The sequence below is a fragment of the Ceratotherium simum genome, chromosome 26 (assembly GCF_057802395.1).
Source record: "Ceratotherium simum simum isolate JZ-2026a chromosome 26, ASM5780239v1, whole genome shotgun sequence".
Lineage (NCBI taxonomy): Eukaryota > Metazoa > Chordata > Mammalia > Perissodactyla > Rhinocerotidae > Ceratotherium > Ceratotherium simum.
Window position 1 is genome coordinate 35882803 of NC_141925.1, and position 19778 is coordinate 35902580.

The 19778-nt window shown below is 43.2% G+C and overlaps 1 protein-coding gene across 1 annotated transcript in view; it reads left to right on the forward strand.

Annotated features, from left to right (window-relative positions):
• The window catches only part of WIPI2 (WD repeat domain, phosphoinositide interacting 2), a 36953-nt gene that overhangs the window by 8819 nt on the left and 8356 nt on the right, over positions 1–19778 (forward strand). Inside the window, exons 3-6 of the mRNA XM_004440878.3 lie at positions 14184–14353; positions 15844–15940; positions 16379–16476; positions 16930–17022. Of these exons, the coding sequence (XP_004440935.1) occupies positions 14184–14353; positions 15844–15940; positions 16379–16476; positions 16930–17022 (458 nt within the window). The remainder of the gene's footprint in view (positions 1–14183; positions 14354–15843; positions 15941–16378; positions 16477–16929; positions 17023–19778) is intronic.

The following is a 19778-nucleotide window of genomic DNA, read 5'->3' on the forward strand; positions in this document are numbered from 1 at the left end:
GTGGTTTGTAAATATTTCTCTGTGCATGGCCCTGACCTAAGGTAAGAATCCTTGTGATGGAGATTTGGGGAAGTCTGTATTCGCAGTGTACTCCTTGTAATTAGTCACAGTGGGGTGTGGAGTCAGGGAGAGAGTGACTATTTATCATTTTAGTTATCTTCGTGAGCATGCGGTTTTGGGGAGTTGGGTTTCTTTATTAATAAGGCCAGGATCTCCTTCCTGGTGTTCTAGCATTATCAACTTGGCTTTTACCGTGGTTTGGTGTTCCTTCCATTTTGGAATTCTACTTACCTATTAGTATCTCTTAAGGAGGGGGAGATTCAGTGAACTGATGTGAATAGACATCTCTTATTCATTCTTGGTTCTACTCACTCCATAAACATTTACTGAGGACCTGCCGTGTGCCAGCCTAGTTCTGGTTGTGGAGATGCAGTAATGACAGAATTCTGGCTCTCGTGAGACTTACACTTACTTGGAGGAAGACAGAGTGAGTAAATATATTGATGTCTGATGTTAGACTGGGGACACATGACAAGCAAACACAGACATAAGTATTACCCGCCCCCCCCCCCATTAACTTAAGATGAAGAAACCAGGAACAAGTCGTGTCTTTGTGCTAGTTACTTGAAATTGTAGAGTTCTTGAGGCCCACCAATGGGTCACAGGCTTTTCAGGCTTCCCCCAGGCCCTGGCCTCGGACATTGGGTCCTCTGGCCTCGGACATTGGGTCCTCTGGCCTCCTGTCTTCAGGTGAGCCTTCAGGCGCCCCCCTCACCTCCCTCCGTCTGACTTTCCCCAAGGCCTTTGTGTGTTGCTGCCCCTAGAGGGAAGCACCCAGGCCCTTTATAGGGAGATAGCAGGGAAGCGGAATTCTTGATATCACTGTCCCTGACTCATGGCTGCTGCTGGCTGCCTTAGATTTTACTCCTTTTTGTCCTCATTCTTGCTTCCTGATGCTTACTAAATTTTCCAAAAAAGCCTTTCCCCTAGTTTGTAGCTGGAACATGTGATCTGGGCGATAAAATGGCTGTGAACTGTTATGCTTGCTTATCTCAAGTGGGTGTCAGTGTTTCTGAAAATCTCCACACTGGCTGCCTTCACTTGATCCCACAAAGGATTGTTCCCTATAGGGGATTTCTCCAAAGAAGGGCAGCCCCATCTCTGGAAAAAGAATTCCATGGGCCCTTTATGAATGACTGGAAATGACTGAAACATTTATTAAATCTCCATCCAAACGAGTACGGAAAGTGTGCTGTGAAATTGTTGCTGTGGTGACTAGAGTCATCTGTTTTGAAATCTACAGAAATTTTCCCCCTATTTGGGGAACCAGTACTTAGAAAGGATACCGAAACCTGGTCTGTACTCTTCCTCAGATTGAATCAGTTTAATGACTAATGTGTTTCCTTGAAGTTTACTGGTTTTTGGTGCCTCATTTTCAAAGGTTTTGATGGAACAAAATGTGATGTCCTGATAGCATTGTTAAAAGAGGGCGTATTTACTAACCAACATGGTGAGGGGGTATGTAGATTTCTTTGATCTTAGTGAACCTTAGCCCTTAAAAATAGGTGATGAAAGGGACAAAGAACTTTCCGAGGGTTAATACTTTAGACTGAAGCTGTTACACTCTTTTGCTCCTAAAACATTATCCACCTTTCCTCTCTCACGTGCTTTTATTGAGTAGAGAACAGATTGTCTCTTAGAAAACAGATGAGCTATCGACTTGAGACTGTTTTCTGGCTCCTTTCTGCACATAGACTCAAAGCGGAGAGGGGTGCTGATGCCCCGGTACTTAGCCCAGGGTCAGTATCAGCTCGTCTCTCATAGCCCCCAACCCTCTGTCATACAGTCTGATCTGTGCTCTAGGCCACTGCTGCTGTTGTTACAGAAGGAAGGAGCCAGAGCTGGGTCTGGGGAAGAACAAGATCGACAACTGCCTATTCTTCTTTTGTTTTTTTAAACCAAAAAAAACCTTTGCCCAGCAGCAGTGGAAGATGTTTTTCTTTTTACCATCCATATTGGTGTAATTTCAAATATAAAAGAAACTTGCAAGAACCCCCTGTGTGCTTTGCCCGTTGCTTGTGTGCACCCCATTTATTTTATTTCTCTCTTTCTGTGTGGCCTTTGTTTGAAGATATGTCATGTGCAAATACGCGGTCCCTCTGTCCTGAAATATTACTGCAACGAAACCCTGCCTTGTTGGGGAAAATAAATAAAGGATGTAGATTTATTATTTGTAAAATATCACAGAAGTTTGGAAGGAAAAGTGGGCTTTTTCGGATTCTACATTGTGTCTCTTTGCATTTTATGAGTTTCTGAGCTAGGAAAACATACTTCATGAAACATTCAATTCTGAAACTAAACATGAGCAGATTCTTCCTTACCTCAGCAAAAGGGCCCAGAGCCTACTGTAGTGATAGAAATGCCTCCGTAGACGTATCGCACCTTTTATCAAGACTGTACAGGCCATCGTCTGCTGCGGATGGTTTGAGAAATGTCCAGACTGTGCTCTAGTGGGAATATTCATTTCATTGAGATTTATAGTATGGCTCGTGCAGGGGAGAAACTCCGGGAGCTTCTGCTTGAATCTGCTGTGGAAGATCGGGCTCTGGCTTGCAGCTCTTGAGAGCTCCAAGCCTCTGGCAGACGTGCCTTGTTTGGAAGTATGCTGTATCAGTTATCTCAGGGCTTCGTTTTTCCCTTTGTCCCACTGGAGAAGTTCATCATCTCCAGCTCTAAACAGTGCCAGCAGAAGCAGAACTACGCTCTTTGTTAAATCAAATAATTAGTTTCTTAAGTTAAATTTTGGGTAGGCCATCTCTAGGAAGAAAGTTTGTCAGAAACTATGGCAGAGGCCACCTAGAATAGGCTGTGAGAGCAAGCCTTAGACACTGAGGGCGCTGAAGTTTGTGTTCACTCTTTACTTGTGGTCGGCCTGAGTCTTCCTGGCACTGGGGTCTTGGCAACAGGCCACCTGGAATAATTACAGATGAGCAGCCTTGTTTCTCTTGCTTTTCATGTGATTATAGCAGCCTTCAGTTATCAGCTTCATTCGTCGTGTGCCATTATTTCATGGGAGGGCTGAGCTGTGTGTACTTGAGTTTAGTGGGTGGTGACTGCTCTGGGTCTGTGGGTTCTGTGTATGCTTACGTGTTTAACAGTTCTTTTGGGAGTGAGGTGTAGTATAATAGTGTAAAGAGCTTCTTGAAATAATGCAGTAGAAAAATAACAAACCTAAATCACTAGCAATATCCAAAGATAGCTCGCTTCATGAAAGGTATATTCCTGAAAAGATCTAGGGAGATCGGTTCCTAGGACTTACAGGAACTCTGAAGTGGATCCTTTTGTGTTTTTATCACTTCTTAAGTAGTGACAAAAATGTGTGAGCTCCGGGTGACGGTGGTTCATTTGCCTTCTGCACAGGGCCTCGGCTTTTTCTGGTTCCTGACTCCTTTGGAAATCTGATAAAAGTTAGAAATGTTTCCCCCAGAAAACCCAATATTTAGTACATGATTTCGGCAGTTTGGGAGACCCCTGACGCCCACATGTGTGTGGTCTGGCATCCAGGGCCTCAAGGTCCCTGAGAAGATCCCAGTGCGGCTCCACCCTGACACCTGGTTTCTGCCCTCTGTCTCTGTCGCCCGTTTCCTCACAGGTGCACAGCTCGATATTTAAAGTCCCTGCTGCCCAGTACTTCTTACGTCAGATCTTAATATGTTGGCCAAAAGGCAGATTTCTGCAAGAGTCTGCCTGTGTGTGTGTGTTTTTTTAACAGCTTTTTTAAGGGATAATTTATATGCCATAAAAATCACGTGTTTAAAGTGTACAACTCATTGGGGTTTAGTATATTTACTAAGTTGTAAATATACCCACCATAATCGAATTTTAAAACATTTTTGTCAGTCCCAAAAGAAAGCCTGAGTCCATTAGCAGTCACTCCCCATTTTCCTCCACCCGCCTCAGCCCTGGGCCACTACTAATCTACCTTCTGCCTCTGTAGATTGCGCCCCTGGACACTTCAGATAAATGGAGTCGTATGGGACTCGCTTCTCTCACTTAGAATGTTGGAGCACGTATTGGCACTTCGTTTCTTTTTATTGCTCAGTAACATTACATTGTATGGATATACAGTATTTTGTTGGTGGACATTTGAGTTGTTTCCACTTTGGAGCTGTAGTAAATAGTGCTGCTGTGAACATTTGTGTACAGGTGATTGTGTGCACGCACGTTCTCATTGCTCTTGAGTAGACAGATACCCGCAGGAGTGGAATTGCTGGGTGAGCATCTTTGTTTTGCCCACTTGTGAGTGCAGCTGTCGGATAAATTCCTAGAGTTGGCGAGAGAGAATTGACAGATAAACACTGTGAAATTGATAGACGCTGCCAAGGTGCCCTTAGAGCAGGTAGTGCCAGTCTGTACTCTTGTTAACAGGGTGTGAGTGCCTGCGTCCTCGCCTCCTCCAGCACTGGCCTGGCAACCATTTTAGTGTTTGCAAGTCTGGGGTAAAAAATATGTTCACTTGCCTTTTTTGCATTTCTTAAATCATAACTGAAATGGAACTCTTTTTTTCATATAGTCCTTTGCTTTTTTTTTTTTTTTTTAATTTAACTGCTTATTTCTTTCCTTTGCCTACTTTTCTGTTAGATCAGTTGTCTCTTACTGATTGAAAACAAATTAGCCATTTGTCATGGGTTGCAAATATTTCTTCTGGATTGCTTTTTGCTTTGTGACTTTGTTTATGGTCTTTTTGTTGTTCTGAAGTCTTGGGTTTTTGTATGTTCAGGTGTATCTGTCTCCTTTTGTAAGACTCTGAGTGCTAGAGAGGCTTCTCCTGTTCCGGGTACATAGAATGTTCTTGGTTCTCGGGGTTTTCCTCTAGTTCTTCCTTGTTGTGTTTATAGGAAATGCTTGATCTACCTGGAATTGATTTTGATGTAAGATATCTCCCACTTTTTTTTTTTTTTGCTGAGGAGGCTTCACCCTGAGCTAACATCCATTGCCAGTCTTACTCTTTTTTTGCTTGAGGAAGATTAGCCCTGAGCTAACATGTGTGCCAGTCTTCCTCTATTTTTTCTATATGGGTCACTGCCACAGCATGGCTGATGAGTGGTGTAGGTCCGCGCCTGTGATCCGAACCCACAAACCTGGGCGACCGAAACGGAGCATGCTGAACTTAACCACTAGGCTATGGGGCCAGCCCCAAGGTATCTCCCACTTTTATTCATAGGGTGGAAAAGATATTTTTCCTACGTCCTTACTTATTTAGAGGGACGTACTGAAGTATTTAGGGCTGAAATTTCAAGATGATGAGCTTCTCTTTGAAACTTCAGAAAAGAAAAAAATACTTGAAGCCAAGTGGCAAAAAGTTAGTATTTGTTCAGTGTAGGTGATGAGTATGTGGAGGTTCATTATACTATTCTCTTTTAGGAATATTTGCAGTAAAAATAGCTATGCAGCTCCTCCACCCCCACCCCTCCCCGTTCTGTTTTTAAAATTCTAAAAGAAATCCCATCTGCTTTTTTTTTCATTACAATAAAAAGAATTTCAAACCTATAGTTAGATAGGAAAGATAAGCAAACACCCTAACCCATTAGTTTTTTACTTTCTCTACACTTCATTTAAGCAAATGAATAATACATCCCTTTTCTTTTTCCACCATTTTTTTTTTTATGAGGAAGATTGGCCCTGAGCTAACATCATTGCCAGTCCTCCTCTTTTTGCTGAGAAAGATTAATTGGCCCTGGGTTAACATCTGTGCCCGTCCTCCTCTCTTTTATATGGGACGCTGCCACAGCATGGCTTAACAAGCGGTGAGTCGGTGCGCGCCCAGGATCCGCACCTCTGAACCCCAGGCCACCGAAGCAGAGCGTGCAAACTTAACTGCTATGCCACTGGGCCGTCCCCTCTTTTTCCACCATTTCATTAAGGGAAATTTTCAAACACACAGAAAAGTTGAAAGTATTTTACAGCTGACACCCCTGTATCCACCATGTAGAGTCTGTCGTTAACATTTTTCTCTACTTATCCTATCACACATCCATCCATCAATCCATCTTATTTTGTGTGTGTCTGCCTTTCACAGTACATTGTGGAAATCAGTACATATTCCCATAACTACTTCAGCATGTGTGTTACTAACTAGAGGTCAGTATTTTCATTTTTTTCTCTTGAGGTAATATTTACATACAACGGAAGGTACAGTCTTAAGTAAACATTCCGTGTTTGACAAATACATACATCTGTGTAACCTGAACTCCTCTCAGGGTTTACCGTCACTCCAGAAAGTTCGTTCATACTCTCCTGCAATCCTTCCCAGTGCTCTCACCCTGTAACAGGCAAGCAGTGTTCTGGGTTTTTTTTCTACTGAAGATTGTTTTGCCTGTTTTTGAACATCGTATAAATGCAGCATGTGCTCTTGATAAGGTTTCTTTCACTCGGAGTAATGTTTTTGAGATTCGTCTTTATTGTTGCGTGTCTCAGTTGCCCAGTACATGAATATATGACAGTTTGTCCTCCTGTTGATGGACTTCTGGGCTTTTCCCAGGCTTTCACTATTACGAATAAAGCTGCTGTGAACATTCTTGTACAGATCTTTTGGTGGACTTATGTTTTCATTTATCTTAGGTAAATATCTAGGAGTGGAACGTGTGTTTTGTTTTGTAAGAAACTACCAGATTCTCCTAAGTGGCTGTCGCAGTTTGTGTTCCCACCAGTGCTGTGTGAGAGAGAGTCTGGTTGCTCTACAGCCTCACTGGCATCTGGTGTCGTCAGTCTTTTTAATTTTAGCCATTCTGATGTGTGTTTAATGGTATCTTACTCTTATTGTGGTTTTAACCTGAATTTCCCTGGTGACTAGTGATGTTGGGCACTTTCACGTCCTTGGTGTCCATTTGTATATCTTTTGTGACATGTCTTTTCAGATCTTTTGTCCCTTTTTAAATTTGGTTGTTTGTCTTTTCCTTTTCTTTTTGGTGAGGAAGACTGACCCTGGGCTAACATCTGTGCCCATCTTCCTCCACTTTATATGGGACGCCGCCACAGCGTGGCTTGACAAGCGGTGCGTTGGTGCGCGCCCGGAATCTGAACCTGTGAGCCCCAGGCTGCCGAAGTGGAGCACGTGCACTTAACTGCTGCACCACAGGGCTGGCCACCTATTTTTTGTCTTTTTATTATTGAGTTGTTGGAGTTCCTTAAATATCCTGGATACCAGCCCTTTGTCAGATACGTTTTGTGAATACTTTTTCCTTAGTCTGTGACTTGTCTTGTCTTTTGAGCAAACATTTTGAATTTTGATGAAATCTTATTTATCCATTTTTTTCATTTATGATTTTTGCTTTCTGTGTCTTTTCTGAGAAACCTTTACCTACTATAAAGTTGTGAAGATATTTTCCAATGTTTTCTTTGAAAGCTTTGATTTAAAAATGTTTAGTTCAATAATACATCTCAAATTAATTTTGGTGTGTGGAGTGAGATACGAGTCAAGGCTATTTTTTTTTCTGAAGGATTCCTGTTGTTCCACCATTTGTCAAAAAGATTTTTCTTCTCTCATTGGATTGCTTTGGTGCCTAAAAACAATCCTATAAAAAGTGGGTCTATTTCTGCTCTTTATTCTCTTCCATTGATCTGTTTGTCAGTCTTTATATCAGTAACACAGTCTGGTTTACTGTAGCTTTATGTACTAAATTTTGAAGTAACATGATGTAAGCCCTTCAACTTTGTTCTGTTTCAAGATAGCCTTGATAGTCTAGATCCTTTCTTTCTCTGATTTTAAAATCAGTTTGTCATTGTCTACAAGAAAGTCTGCTGGGATTATGCTTGGGATTGCACTGGACCTAGAGATCAATTTGAGGAGAACTGATATCTTAAAAGTATTAAATATTCCAATCTATGAACATGGTGTATTTCTGTATTTATATAGATCTTCTTTAATTTCTGTTAGTAATATTCTGTAGGGCTTGGTATGAAGGTCTTAACATCTTTTCTTACATATATTCCTAATGTTTTGGTTTTTAACAGTGTTGTAGATGGAATTTTTTTCATTTCATTTTCCAGTTTGTTACTAGTCTATAAAAATACAATTGATTTTTGTATTTTAACCTTGTATCCTGTGACTTTGCAAAATTTGCTCATTAGTTCTGATAGTTGCTTTGTAGTTTCCGTAAAATCACAATAGAAACAGTTTGACATCTTCCTTTCTGGTCCTTGTGCCTTCTATTTCATTTTCTTGCCTGATTGCAATGTGTAAGACCTCCAGTATAAAGTGAAGAGAGTGGGTATCCTTGCCTTGTTTCCAGTCTTAAAGGGAAGAATTCAATATTTTCACCATTAAGTATGGTGTTAGCTCTAGATTTTTCATAAATGTCCTTATCAATTGAAGAAGTTTCTTCCTATCTTTAGGTTTCTAAGTGTTTACTATGAATAGGCATTGAGTTTTGTCATGATTTTTCTGCATCTATTGAATTGATATGATTTTTCTCCTGACTGGTTGAATTTTATTACCACAACCTCAAATGGAGACTCACCAGTGCCTGCCAGTGGTCCTACATTTTTCTAATGACTGTATTTGCTTATCTCTGAGGTGATTGTTTCGTACTGTTTTCACTCATTAAACCTCCTGCCTCTATGCCCCTCAAAGCTAATAACCACTCTTCATGCTTCAGAGAGAAACCGATACTTTCAGCATGGAATTGCCTTATCTTTTCTCCTTCAAATGACCGACCCACCTGCATCTGTACCATCTTCTCATTTCCCTCCTGTTCAGATGGGAAAAAAGAGATTTCATCTTATTAAAAAACCAGTCCTCCTACGGGATCTCATTGTCTTCCGATTTATTTTTTGTTTGTTTTTTTGAGGAAGATTGGCCCTGCACTAACATCTGTTGCCAATCTTCCTCTTTTTTTCTTTTTTCTCCCCAAAGCCCCAGTACATAGTTGTGTGTCATAGTTGTAGAGTTGTAGCTCTTCTGCATGGGACGCCGCCTCCTGATGAGCGGTGAGTAGGTCCGCGCCCAGGATCCGCACCGGCGAACCCCGGGCCACCGAAGCAGAACGGGCGAACTTAACCACTACGCCACCGGGCCAGCCCCGTCTTCCAATTTATTAAGTAGTTTGTTCCTTCAGTTTTCTCGCATCTACTGCATTATCAGTCTCTCTGTCAATATATCTAGTAGCTCATTTATTTCAAAACAGAAATTTCCCTTGACCATGCAGATCATACATTTGACCTTACATATGACCATGCATATCCCTCCAGCTGCTCCCCATGTTTCCGCATTTCTTCATAACACAACTTCTCCTCCTCGTTGCCCAAGTTCTGTTTCCTCTTCCTCACCTCTCTTTCACATTTCCCTCTGCCTCCACCTCTCCATTGGAATTGGTCAAGGTCTCCCAAACACCGTATGATTTCACTCATATGTGGAAGATAGACAAACACATGGATAAGGAGAACAGATTAGTGGTTACCAGAGGGGAGGGGTTGGGGAGGGGAGGGCGAAAAGGGTAAGGGGGCACATATGTATGGTGATGGATAAAAACTAGACTATTGGAGGTGAGCAAAATGCAGTCTATACAGAAACTGATATATAATCATGTACAACTGAAATTACACAATGTTATAAACCAGTATGACCTCAATAAAATAAAATAAAATAAGAATTGGTCAAGGTCTCCGGATAATGTCCATATTACTAGATTCAGTGGATGTTCTTGTCTCATCTGAGCCCCAGCAGCACTGGACACAGATGACCAGTTGCTTTTTCTTCAGACACTCTCTTCTGTTGGCTTCCACATCGTATGGGCATGGTTTTTCTCTCTTACTCAGTCTCCTTTGCTGGCCCTCCTCCTTGCCTGACCTTGAACTGTTTCAGTGCCACCCAGAGCCCTGGGCCCATTTCTCTTCAGCCTCAGCTCGATGGCGGCCACTTGGTCTTGTTCACCACTCAGTGTGTCCCCAGTGCCTGGAGCAGTGACTCACAGTGGGCATCTAATTATGTGTTGAATGAGTAAAGTAAAAATAAAGTTGTATCAAACAAAGCAGTAGGAATCTATCCTTGAAGAACATACAGTGGATTCTCGTTATTTGTGATAGTTATATTCTATAAAGTTGCCGTGAACACTGAATTAGCGAATACTAACCACTGCTCCTAGGGTTAGGTTCCTGTGAGCCTCTGGTCACAGTGTTTTCATCAAGTGATGAATACATGACCATGTTCTATGTGTGTTTCTGTTTAAAGGCATCTTATTTAATACATATTATTGGTTCATTAACAGTGAACTCACAGTGGCAACACTATAATTCATGCTGGACGAAGCTTACCTGACATACGTGATCTCTCTCTGAGGCACATCACAGCCTTCTTGCACTTAGAACACGAGCCAGCACCTCAGCACTTTGGTTGGGGCCATTTTTTTTTTAATTTTTTTTTATTGATGTCATAATAGTTTATAACATTGTGAGATTTCAGTTGTACATTATTATTTGTAAGTCACCATATATATGCGCCCCTTCACCCCTTGTGCCCACCCCCCTGCCCCCTTCCCCCTGGTCACCACTAAACAGTTCTCTGTGTCCGTGTGTTAGTTTATATTCCACATAAGAGTGAAGTCATACAGTGTTTGTCTTTCTCTGTCTGGCTTATTTCACTTAACGTAATACCCCCCAGGTGGTTGGGGGCCATTTTAAACTGTAATATCACCAACCAAAAGCAAAAAGTAGACCATGAAAAGGACAGTTGTTTACAGTGTGAGAGTGGAAGCAAGAATGCAGAATGTCACCTTGTTAGCCTCAGCTGGGAACGTGCATCAGGCAACTCAGATTTTTCACCACTCTCTCTATATCCATGGGTGACTGTAAAAGCACTGTGGCTGTTAATTTTAGAGATTACAAATAAACGTTAGCAACTAGGCAAATTCACAAATAAAGCATCTGTGAATAATGAGGATTGTCTGTATTTAGAAATAAGTTCTTTTTACCACTCACTTAACTTACGGGGCCAGTGAATTTAAATAAAATTTACTTGTTTAATCAAAATCAGTTTTGCATATACCAGATTCCTTTAGTATGCCCCAGTCCTAGAACTAATAAAGCTGAAAGTCCAACTCTTATTTCCCAGTTGAGGAAATTGGTACCAGGTCTTATAACTAGTAAACAGCAGTGCCAAGACGAGAATCTGATTGTCACCCTCTGATTTTCATGAGAGGCCCACCTCTCCTCGTCCCCATTACGTCCCAGCACTTACTTGGATGTGTGGTACTGTGGTGCTTGTCCAGGGCCTGTCTTAGAATGAATACAGTTGTACTTGACCAAGACCAGCTTTACTGCTTAGATGTAGCTCTGGGGGCCATATCACTTCACCACCAAAATGGACTGTCATGATAAGATTAGCCCATTTGTTGGATATGACCCATTTCAAGAGATTCTTGGGTTTTTGTTTTTTTTAGTGGTATTTTGAAAAGCTTGGGAAATGCCCCAAATCTAATCATGAGGTCTGTTTTCAATCATCTGACAAATGTGTAATCAGCTCCTCCTGTGCCAGGCGGGGCCAGACCTGGGGGTGCAGCGTGAAAGGGCAGACACTTTCCTTGTGGACTTGGTCTTGGACACTGGGCCTGGCAGGGAACACGGCTGCTGAACAATCGTCCAGATTACCAGTGGTAACGTGGTAACTAGCAGGGAACACCGCTGCTGAACAATTGTCCAGATTACCAGTGGTAACATGGTAACTGCTACAGTGAATGGAGAATGCAATTGATTAAGTGCACCCCGAACAGTTATTAAGTGGAAAGGGGGAGCCTGAAGAGTGAGATGTTGGACAGTGATGGCGAAGGGGCCCTCGTCCACCCAGACTGGAGCAGCTGGCCACCTTGTGGAAATGCATCTGGCAGACTGGGGCACCAGCCTTGGAGACTGTCCTCCCAGCTCTTCTTGATCCACCAGATCCACTGCTCACCACGCAGGCTTCTGGTCATAATTTGATAGCCCCGTCAATTTCCTGAGAGAAAATGGGGCTGATGAAAGAATGCAAGTATCTGGTCCTGAGGGAAGTATTTTTACTGCAATAATCGACATTCTGGGCTATGTATCAGTTTCTTCTGAGTTTGCTTGGCCTGGTGTTCGAGCACTGCCATGGGCCAGGCAGTGTGCCAGGCGCTAGAGACACATCAGTCGGTAAAAGCAGGCCAAGATCCTCCCCCTCATGTGCTCTGGGATCACTCTGACTGTGCCCTTCAATCGAGGGTCAGGTCCTGGGAGGGACTGTGGCTCCTCTGAGATGCTGCCAGGCTGAGAAACTTCGGACTTGCATCTGTTTTTTTTGAATAAAGGTTAGTTTGCTGCTGCAGGAAACAGAAGTGAGTATGTTTGTGTCAAAGTGACTGTGAATAAACTGCTGTAAAGAGCTTCGAATCATGCCCTTGGTTTTACTGCTTGTCCAGTCTGAGTAACAGTGGAATCTGAGTTGTTTTCTATGAGTGTGTGTTATGCCACTTTGGATGTGACTCTTCACCTGACACCCGCTGTGTTAGCACCTAGTCTGTGCCGAGCACGTGAGGCTGTCAGATCCACACTGGAATGACTGAGACCGTGCATTTTCCTACAACTAGTATATGTCTTAATAAAGGGGGCCCTGAGAGCTTAGTCTTTCCCTCTATGTGGTAGTTTGGTTTCTAAACTAAAATGTGCTTTTAAGTTACACCATTTAAATCCAGCGACAGAGTTTATTGAAAGGAATCAGGAAACTTGGCACTTTGTCCTTTGTGTGAATTTCACATAGGGGCATTCTGTGTACAGTGGAGACATTGCTGAGGCTCCAGAGAGTCAGAACTTCCCGGTCCCCTGTGCCGCACCGTCTGGTTGTCTCTGTCCTCTGTGCCCTGCGTAGGTCCAGATAGAGAGAGTGTGGCCTCAGATTGTTGTGGGATTAATGACAGGGGGCGTGCTGGACACACCTGGCTCCGCTATCTTCCTGTAGCGTAGGTAAAGACAGACTGCATGTGAAAATTATCTAGATTCTTGCCTCTGTGGTTTTCCTACATTCCAGAATTCTCTTTGCTCCTAGATCTGAACGTACCCTAGAGACTTAGTAATAAACCAAAGGGAGGACAAGGAGATATTGGGGTATGTGTGGAGATAGGTGTGAAGTAACACCTGTGGAGGGTCTGCTGTATCTGCTACTTTCTGTGCAAGATGCTGTACACACAGTGTTTTTAATCCACAATCTTTTAAGTAGAGAATGTCCCCGCTTTAAGTGGGGAACAGGGGGCTAATGGGCATAGAGTGCTGACTATGGGCTGGTATCTATAATTCCTCCTAACAGTACTGTAGAGTAGCTGTGATCCCCATTTTACATATGAGGAAAGCAAGACTTAGAAAGATTGACTCATTCAAAGAATATTCGGGGGCCTGTCCTGTGTCAGGTACTGTAAGGGCCAGGGAGACAGTTGTGAGCAGAAAGTGAGGCCCCTGCCCTCGTGGAGCCCCCATTCCAGAGTGTGTATAAGGAGTACCCAGGGAGCAGATAAAGGTGATTACAGGTGATGGCCAGGGAGGATGTGAAGAAGATAATGAGAAAGAGGAGAGGAGGGCTGGCCTCCCTTTGACAGAGTGGTCAGAGGGTCAGTCCTCTCTGAGAGGTGGCATTTGAGCTGAGGGTGGATCCTCCATACAGAATGCAGGAGACACTGTGAGTGGTTTTTCTGTGGCTCTTAAATGGTGGATTTGACCCCAGTCTGTCTGCCCCAGAGCGCATCTTTTTTTTTTTTTTTTGTGAGGAAGATCGGCCCTGAGCTGACATCTGCCGATGCTCCTCTTTTTGCTGAGGAAGACTGGCCCTGGGCTAACATCCATGCCCATCTTCCTCTACTTTCTATGGGACACCACCACAGCATGGCTTGACAAGCAGCGCGTCAGTGCACGCCCAGGATCAGAACCTGTGAACCCCGGGCCGCCGAAGCAGAGCGCGTGCGCTTAACTGCTTGCGCCACCGGGCTGGCCCCCCAGAGCTCATCTTCATACTTGCCTGTGCTCTGGGACCATGCCCGCAGCCCAGCCCCATCACCGAACGCCCACCTTGTAGCCCAGTAGTGCCCTGCTTTACATACGTCTACATTTAGACCCTTGTTCATGTGTGTGAGCAGATGGTGCCTATTGACAGGGATACGTATATCTATTTTTTTTTGTTCTCCTATCAGCTGATACTGAAGATGTGTGCATCGTAGAACGACTGTTCTCAAGCAGCTTAGTGGCTATCGTTAGCCTCAAAGCTCCTAGGAAGCTGAAAGTGTGCCACTTTAAGAAAGGAACTGAGATCTGCAACTACAGCTACTCCAACACGATCCTGGCCGTGAAGCTGAACAGGCAGGTGGGTAATGCTTTTGTGCAGGGGAGACCGCCAGGTGGGCTCTGTCCCACGCGCGGTGCTTTCAGTCTGGCTTTGACTGTCGCTGCTGTTCCAGAGCTTCCTCCTGTGCCTCTAGGACAAAGCCAACAGTCCTTAGCTGGCTGTTTTGGGGCCCCAAGCCCTCTGGCCCCTGCACCTGCTCACCTCACCCCACATCACCCCACGTGACTCTCTGTTTCTCATCTCAGCAGTTTGCTCAAAGCATTCCGTTCCTGACGAATGCCCTTGCTCGCTGCCAGACTCAGTTTCACTCATCCTTCGAGACTCGAGCCTTGTCGTTTCTCCCTATATCCATATACTTATCGGTAGAATTGAATCATAGTTTATCTATCTGCTTTTGCTTTTATAAATATTACTTTTAAAAATCTTTAAAAGTCATCTTCTTTTTCCTTTTTTAAACTTTTCATTTAGCTTTTAATTTAAAAAGAAGCACATATTCCTTCCTTGTATCTTCCCCAAAACTCACAAGATTGTCTGGACCGGAGTGTGGACTTGGTGACTAGCACTTGAGTGTATTTCATGGGACTGTCACATGGCTTTGCTTATTCACAAAATACAGCACAGTCCTTAAGGTCCCTCAGCATTTTTTGTTTACCACGAAGTGTTCTATGCAGGGAAGTCTCATTCAGCGGCCGGGTCTGGAACTTACGTAACTGCAGCTAGTGGATTCTGAGATGCCGTGACTGGGTAAGGTAGTTACAGTGGAGGCCCACTGACGTGGTTGAAACTGGGAATTGGTCTATTAACTGAAACAGTTGGTTAAACTGGGAAATTATAAGGCATACCACGTTGAACGTTTTTTTAAACGTAAAACATACAGATGTGCATTCATGTACCAGCTAACGGAGAGCCGTGTGCGTACCAAGTTGTCTTTCTTGCATGAATCATCCCCTTGATGCATCAGCTACGAGCACATCCGTCGTCTTTAAAATGGAGCAAGAGCTTAGACACCTGCAAAGTAATCTGCATACACAATGAATTTTTATACTTTTTTAAAAATCTCTAGACTTTTACTTTCATCTTGCCACCCTAATTCAACAGCAGTGTTTTGAGGCAGCTCACCTTCACCAAACCTGTCCAAGGCAAGCAACCTGGTGTTCATGAGAGTGAAACAAAACAAACCATGTTTTCTCAGCTGTAGCTGACGGGCTTCTGTAGTGTTGAATTAAGTATTTGAATAAATCGCAGCTAGAAGTCCCAGCACAGCCAGCAGAACGGTCGTGGGAGCAGGCACCGGCTCTGGGCACCACTTAATTGGTAGATGGGGAGCATGGTGCTGCAGGCAAGCTGCCTGGTAGCGACCAGTGCCGTGAGTGTCCAGTCTGCGTGGTGTTCTAGAAAGACCACGGAGTGTCTTATCCAGGAGTCTGTTCACTGAAGGTTGGGAGCGTGCATTTTGTTGGCTCTTTCTTTATGTTTGGTTTTCTTTGTTTTTGGTCTCTCTTTTCCAGAGGCTAATAGTGTGCCTGGAAGAGTCTCTCTATATACACAACATCAGGGACATGAAGGTCCTGCACACCATCAGGGAGACCCCCCCCAACCCTGCAGGTAAATTAATTGTGACAAGACAGTCCTTTTTTTCTGATTCTTCCTTTTAAAGATGGCTGGAGTTGAGAGAGATTTTTTCTTTTTATAGGTTCCACAGATATATACAGATCTTAAAAGTATTGACCTTAAACCAAGCTACCTTCCTTCAGATGCTGGTCTTGTGACCACCTAAATCGTTGGTCTGGTCAGCTTCCAATTGTGAGGTTGTTGATCAGTTCCAAGCAAAGGCCTTTAATCTCCTCTTACCATCGCGCTACCCCCTGAGGTGGCAGTCTGGGGTGTGGAGCTTAAAAAAACCCAACAATGCAACGACCAAGGTTGTGCCAGAGCTCTCTGATTTCTATATTCTTGGTGAAGAACATGCTAAATTACGTCTGACAACTAAAAAGGAAACCCTCTTGACCTAACCGTGCGTTCGTTCTCGTGTGTGTCTCACAGGCTTGTGTGCACTGTCCATAAACAACGACAATTGTTACCTGGCGTACCCGGGCAGTGCGACCATCGGGGAGGTGCAAGTCTTCGACACCATTAATTTGGTGAGGTTCCTTTTGTACCTGGATGGCTCTTTAAAATGGACCTTTTTCCGAAAACAGGTGCTATGGAGCCTTTGGCATCCCAGCTTCCTCAGCTCAGCAATACAGTTTCACTGCTACCTCTTAATGGCCAAGCAGGTGTCTGGGTGGTTCTCCTCCAGATGTAGTCCTGTGTTCCCACAGTGCTGAGCTCCTAGCAGTGTGCATGCTTGAAGGGATGGACAAGACTATAAAAACTTTATGGATGAGTTGCTTTGCTTTTTTTGAGGTTTTGAGCAGCATTTCCTTGGACGCCCCCCACCCCCAACCCCAGTAAATGGAGTGGATTTGGTGTTGGTATTAACCGTAATGGTGTTTTAGTCACAGCTAATTGGCATTTTCAGCCTAATGACCAGTAGTAGCACGGGGCCTGGTCTCGATGCGTGGCACTCACGGTTTACTGGTTGACCCTTCCAGAGAGCTGCGAACATGATCCCAGCTCATGACAGTCCTTTAGCAGCACTGGCTTTTGACGCAAGTGGAACCAAGCTCGCCACTGCTTCTGAGAAGGTAAGTCTGCTGTGGCCCAGTGGAAAACTAGTTAAGAGGTTCCAGCAAACTTTCAGTTCCATTCACACAGTCAAGTTATCAAACAAGTTTTTGTATCAACCAGCTCACAGGGAAGCACGGATAACAGCCCGCTAGTCAGGCTGTGAGAGTCGCTGCCACGGAGCGGCCTTCCACCCGACAGTCCAGCCAACGCGTTTGTGGTGGGAGAGGCAGAAACAGAGGGGAGCCGAAAATGCCATTCGCAACCACACGCTCACCCAGTGTGCTTCCTAACTGTAACACTAACGTACATGGTCATAGAGAACTTAGAAGATAATGAAAAGCATAAAAAAGCAAAGACGTGAACACGTTTCAATGTATTTCCTTTCATTCTTCTTCTATTTATTTAACAAATTGTGATCATACTCTATGTATAATTTATTATCCTTTTTTTCACTCTGCATAATATTGTACTTCTCTCAAGTTAAAAAACACTTTTAATGGCTGTACAGTATTGTGATTATTATTTAAACATCACCCTTAGGGGACATGTATATTGTTTCTAATATTAATATATTAGAATTATTAATATATTATTCTAATACATTAATGTTAGAATTAATAATATATTATTAATATAATATTTTGTATATTGTGTATAATGTGATTTTTAATATTGGTAATATATTAGAATTATTAATATATTAGAATAATATATGAGAATTATTAATATATTAGAACAATATATTAATAATGTATTAATATATTAGAATATAGATAATAGTGTATTTGTCTTACATATAAATCTTTTTTGTGCATTTCTATTAACTTAAGAGAGTCTGGTGAAAAGAATTTCTGGGTTAAAAGCGTGTGGCCTTCTGAAGCTCTCCACCTGCAGGACAGAATGAATTTGGCTTCCCTTCCGTTAACCTCTTCTCTTGGCCTCCCTGACGCTGAAGGGTCCTCGTTCTCCTGGCGTGGCTGCCACATCGGTTTCCTTTGTTCCACTCTTTTTAAAAATCCCACTCTCTGGTCTTCTTTCCCTTGGAGCTCTCAGTTCTCTGCGCCCGGACCTGCTCTTCAGTTGCTCGCCGCCCAGTTGTACTTGAACTTTCCTGCGTGGGTCTTTGTCCTTGACTCTCAGACCCAGTTTCTGTAGTAATGATCACTTGATGGCTCACTTAAGTCATGAAGTAGACTAGAGCCTTTGTATTCATTGCCTCATTGGATCCCCTTAGCAAGGTGAACATTTTTCCATTTTATGTTGAGGGCTCGGAGAGCTTAAGTAGTTTACCCAGGGTCACCCAGCTGGGCGGCTTGGAGGCTGGGACTCCAGGCCTGACTTTGCTTTAGACACTGTGCTGGACGATTACGTTATCACCTTGTCCTTTTTTTCTCTCTTGGGAGTATCAAAATGGCCATGAAATTCTATCCCTTGATTAATCAAAGTTTTATCTTTAAGTTTTTTATTAAATCTTATGCCCTAAGGCACTTGATGGAATTTCAAGGCTAGTAAAAATACAATGATTTTTTTCTGGTTTATAAGGAGCAAACTTTTGATTTGCTTTTGAACAGAATCCTCTTAGTTGGTGGAATTAGACCACCAGTGGCCTCAGCCCTACTGTAGACTAGGTGCTGGGGCCACGCCAGGGTGTGTGGCTTAATCCCACTTTCAGGGAACTGCAGTCGGGCTGTGACCAACAACTCTTAATTAATGAGTATTACACAGTAGGTGTGCCGTTAAAAAAGTACATCTGAATCTGACAGTTCAGGCTGCAAGGATGAAAAGTTGCCATGGTTGTTTTTGTATATGAATGCACCATTTCATCCCCTAATTCTCAAGAAGTACAAACTCAGTCAGTATCCTTCTGTCAGAGAGAATCACTGTCTTTAAATATAACATTTTCTAAAGGGGACCCGTTTTATCTGCTGCCTGATTTTTTTTTTTTTTGAGGAAGATTGGCCTTGAGCTAACATCTATTGCCAATCTTCCTCCTTTTTTCTCCCCACAGCCCCAGTAGATAGTTGTATGTCGTAGTTGTACATCCTTCTAGTTGCTCTATGTGGGGCGCCACCTCAGCATGGCTTAATGAGCGGTGAGTAGGTCCACGCCCAGGATCTGAACTGATGAACCCTGGGCCGCCCAAACAGAGTGTGCAAGCTTAACCGCTATGCCACTGGGCCGGCCCCTGATTTCTAATGGCTATGTAGTCTCCATCCCATTATAGGAATTTACCATCATTTCTTTTTTTTTTTTTAAAGATTTTATTTATTTATTTATTTTCCCCCCCAAAGCCCCAGTAGATAGTTGTATGTCATAGCTGCACATCCTTCTAGTTGCTGTATGTGGGATGCGGCCTCAGCATGGCCAGAGAAGCAGTGCCTTGGTGTGCGCCCGGGATCGGAACCCGGGCCGCCAGCAGCGGAGCGCGCGTACTTAACCACTAAGCCATGGGGCCGGCCCACCATCATTTCTTTAAACAATTCCTGGTGTTCTACATTTAGGTTGTTTATAGTTGTTTTGGGTTTTTTTTTTTACTATTTATAAACATGTCAGTTGTTCTTAATGGTGTTTATATTTAACAGTTTGAACCTTCTAAATTTTGTACAGTATGAGGTTAAATGTTGAATTTCAAGTCTTCCTGCCCCACAGATTTGAAATGCTGCCTGTTTTAAGCTTTTGTATTCTGTTCTATCAGTCTGTTTCTTTTTGTGCTACTTTATTACTAAAGCTTGCCTAGTAGTCTTCTAATGATGAGATGTTGAAAGTGCTGCTC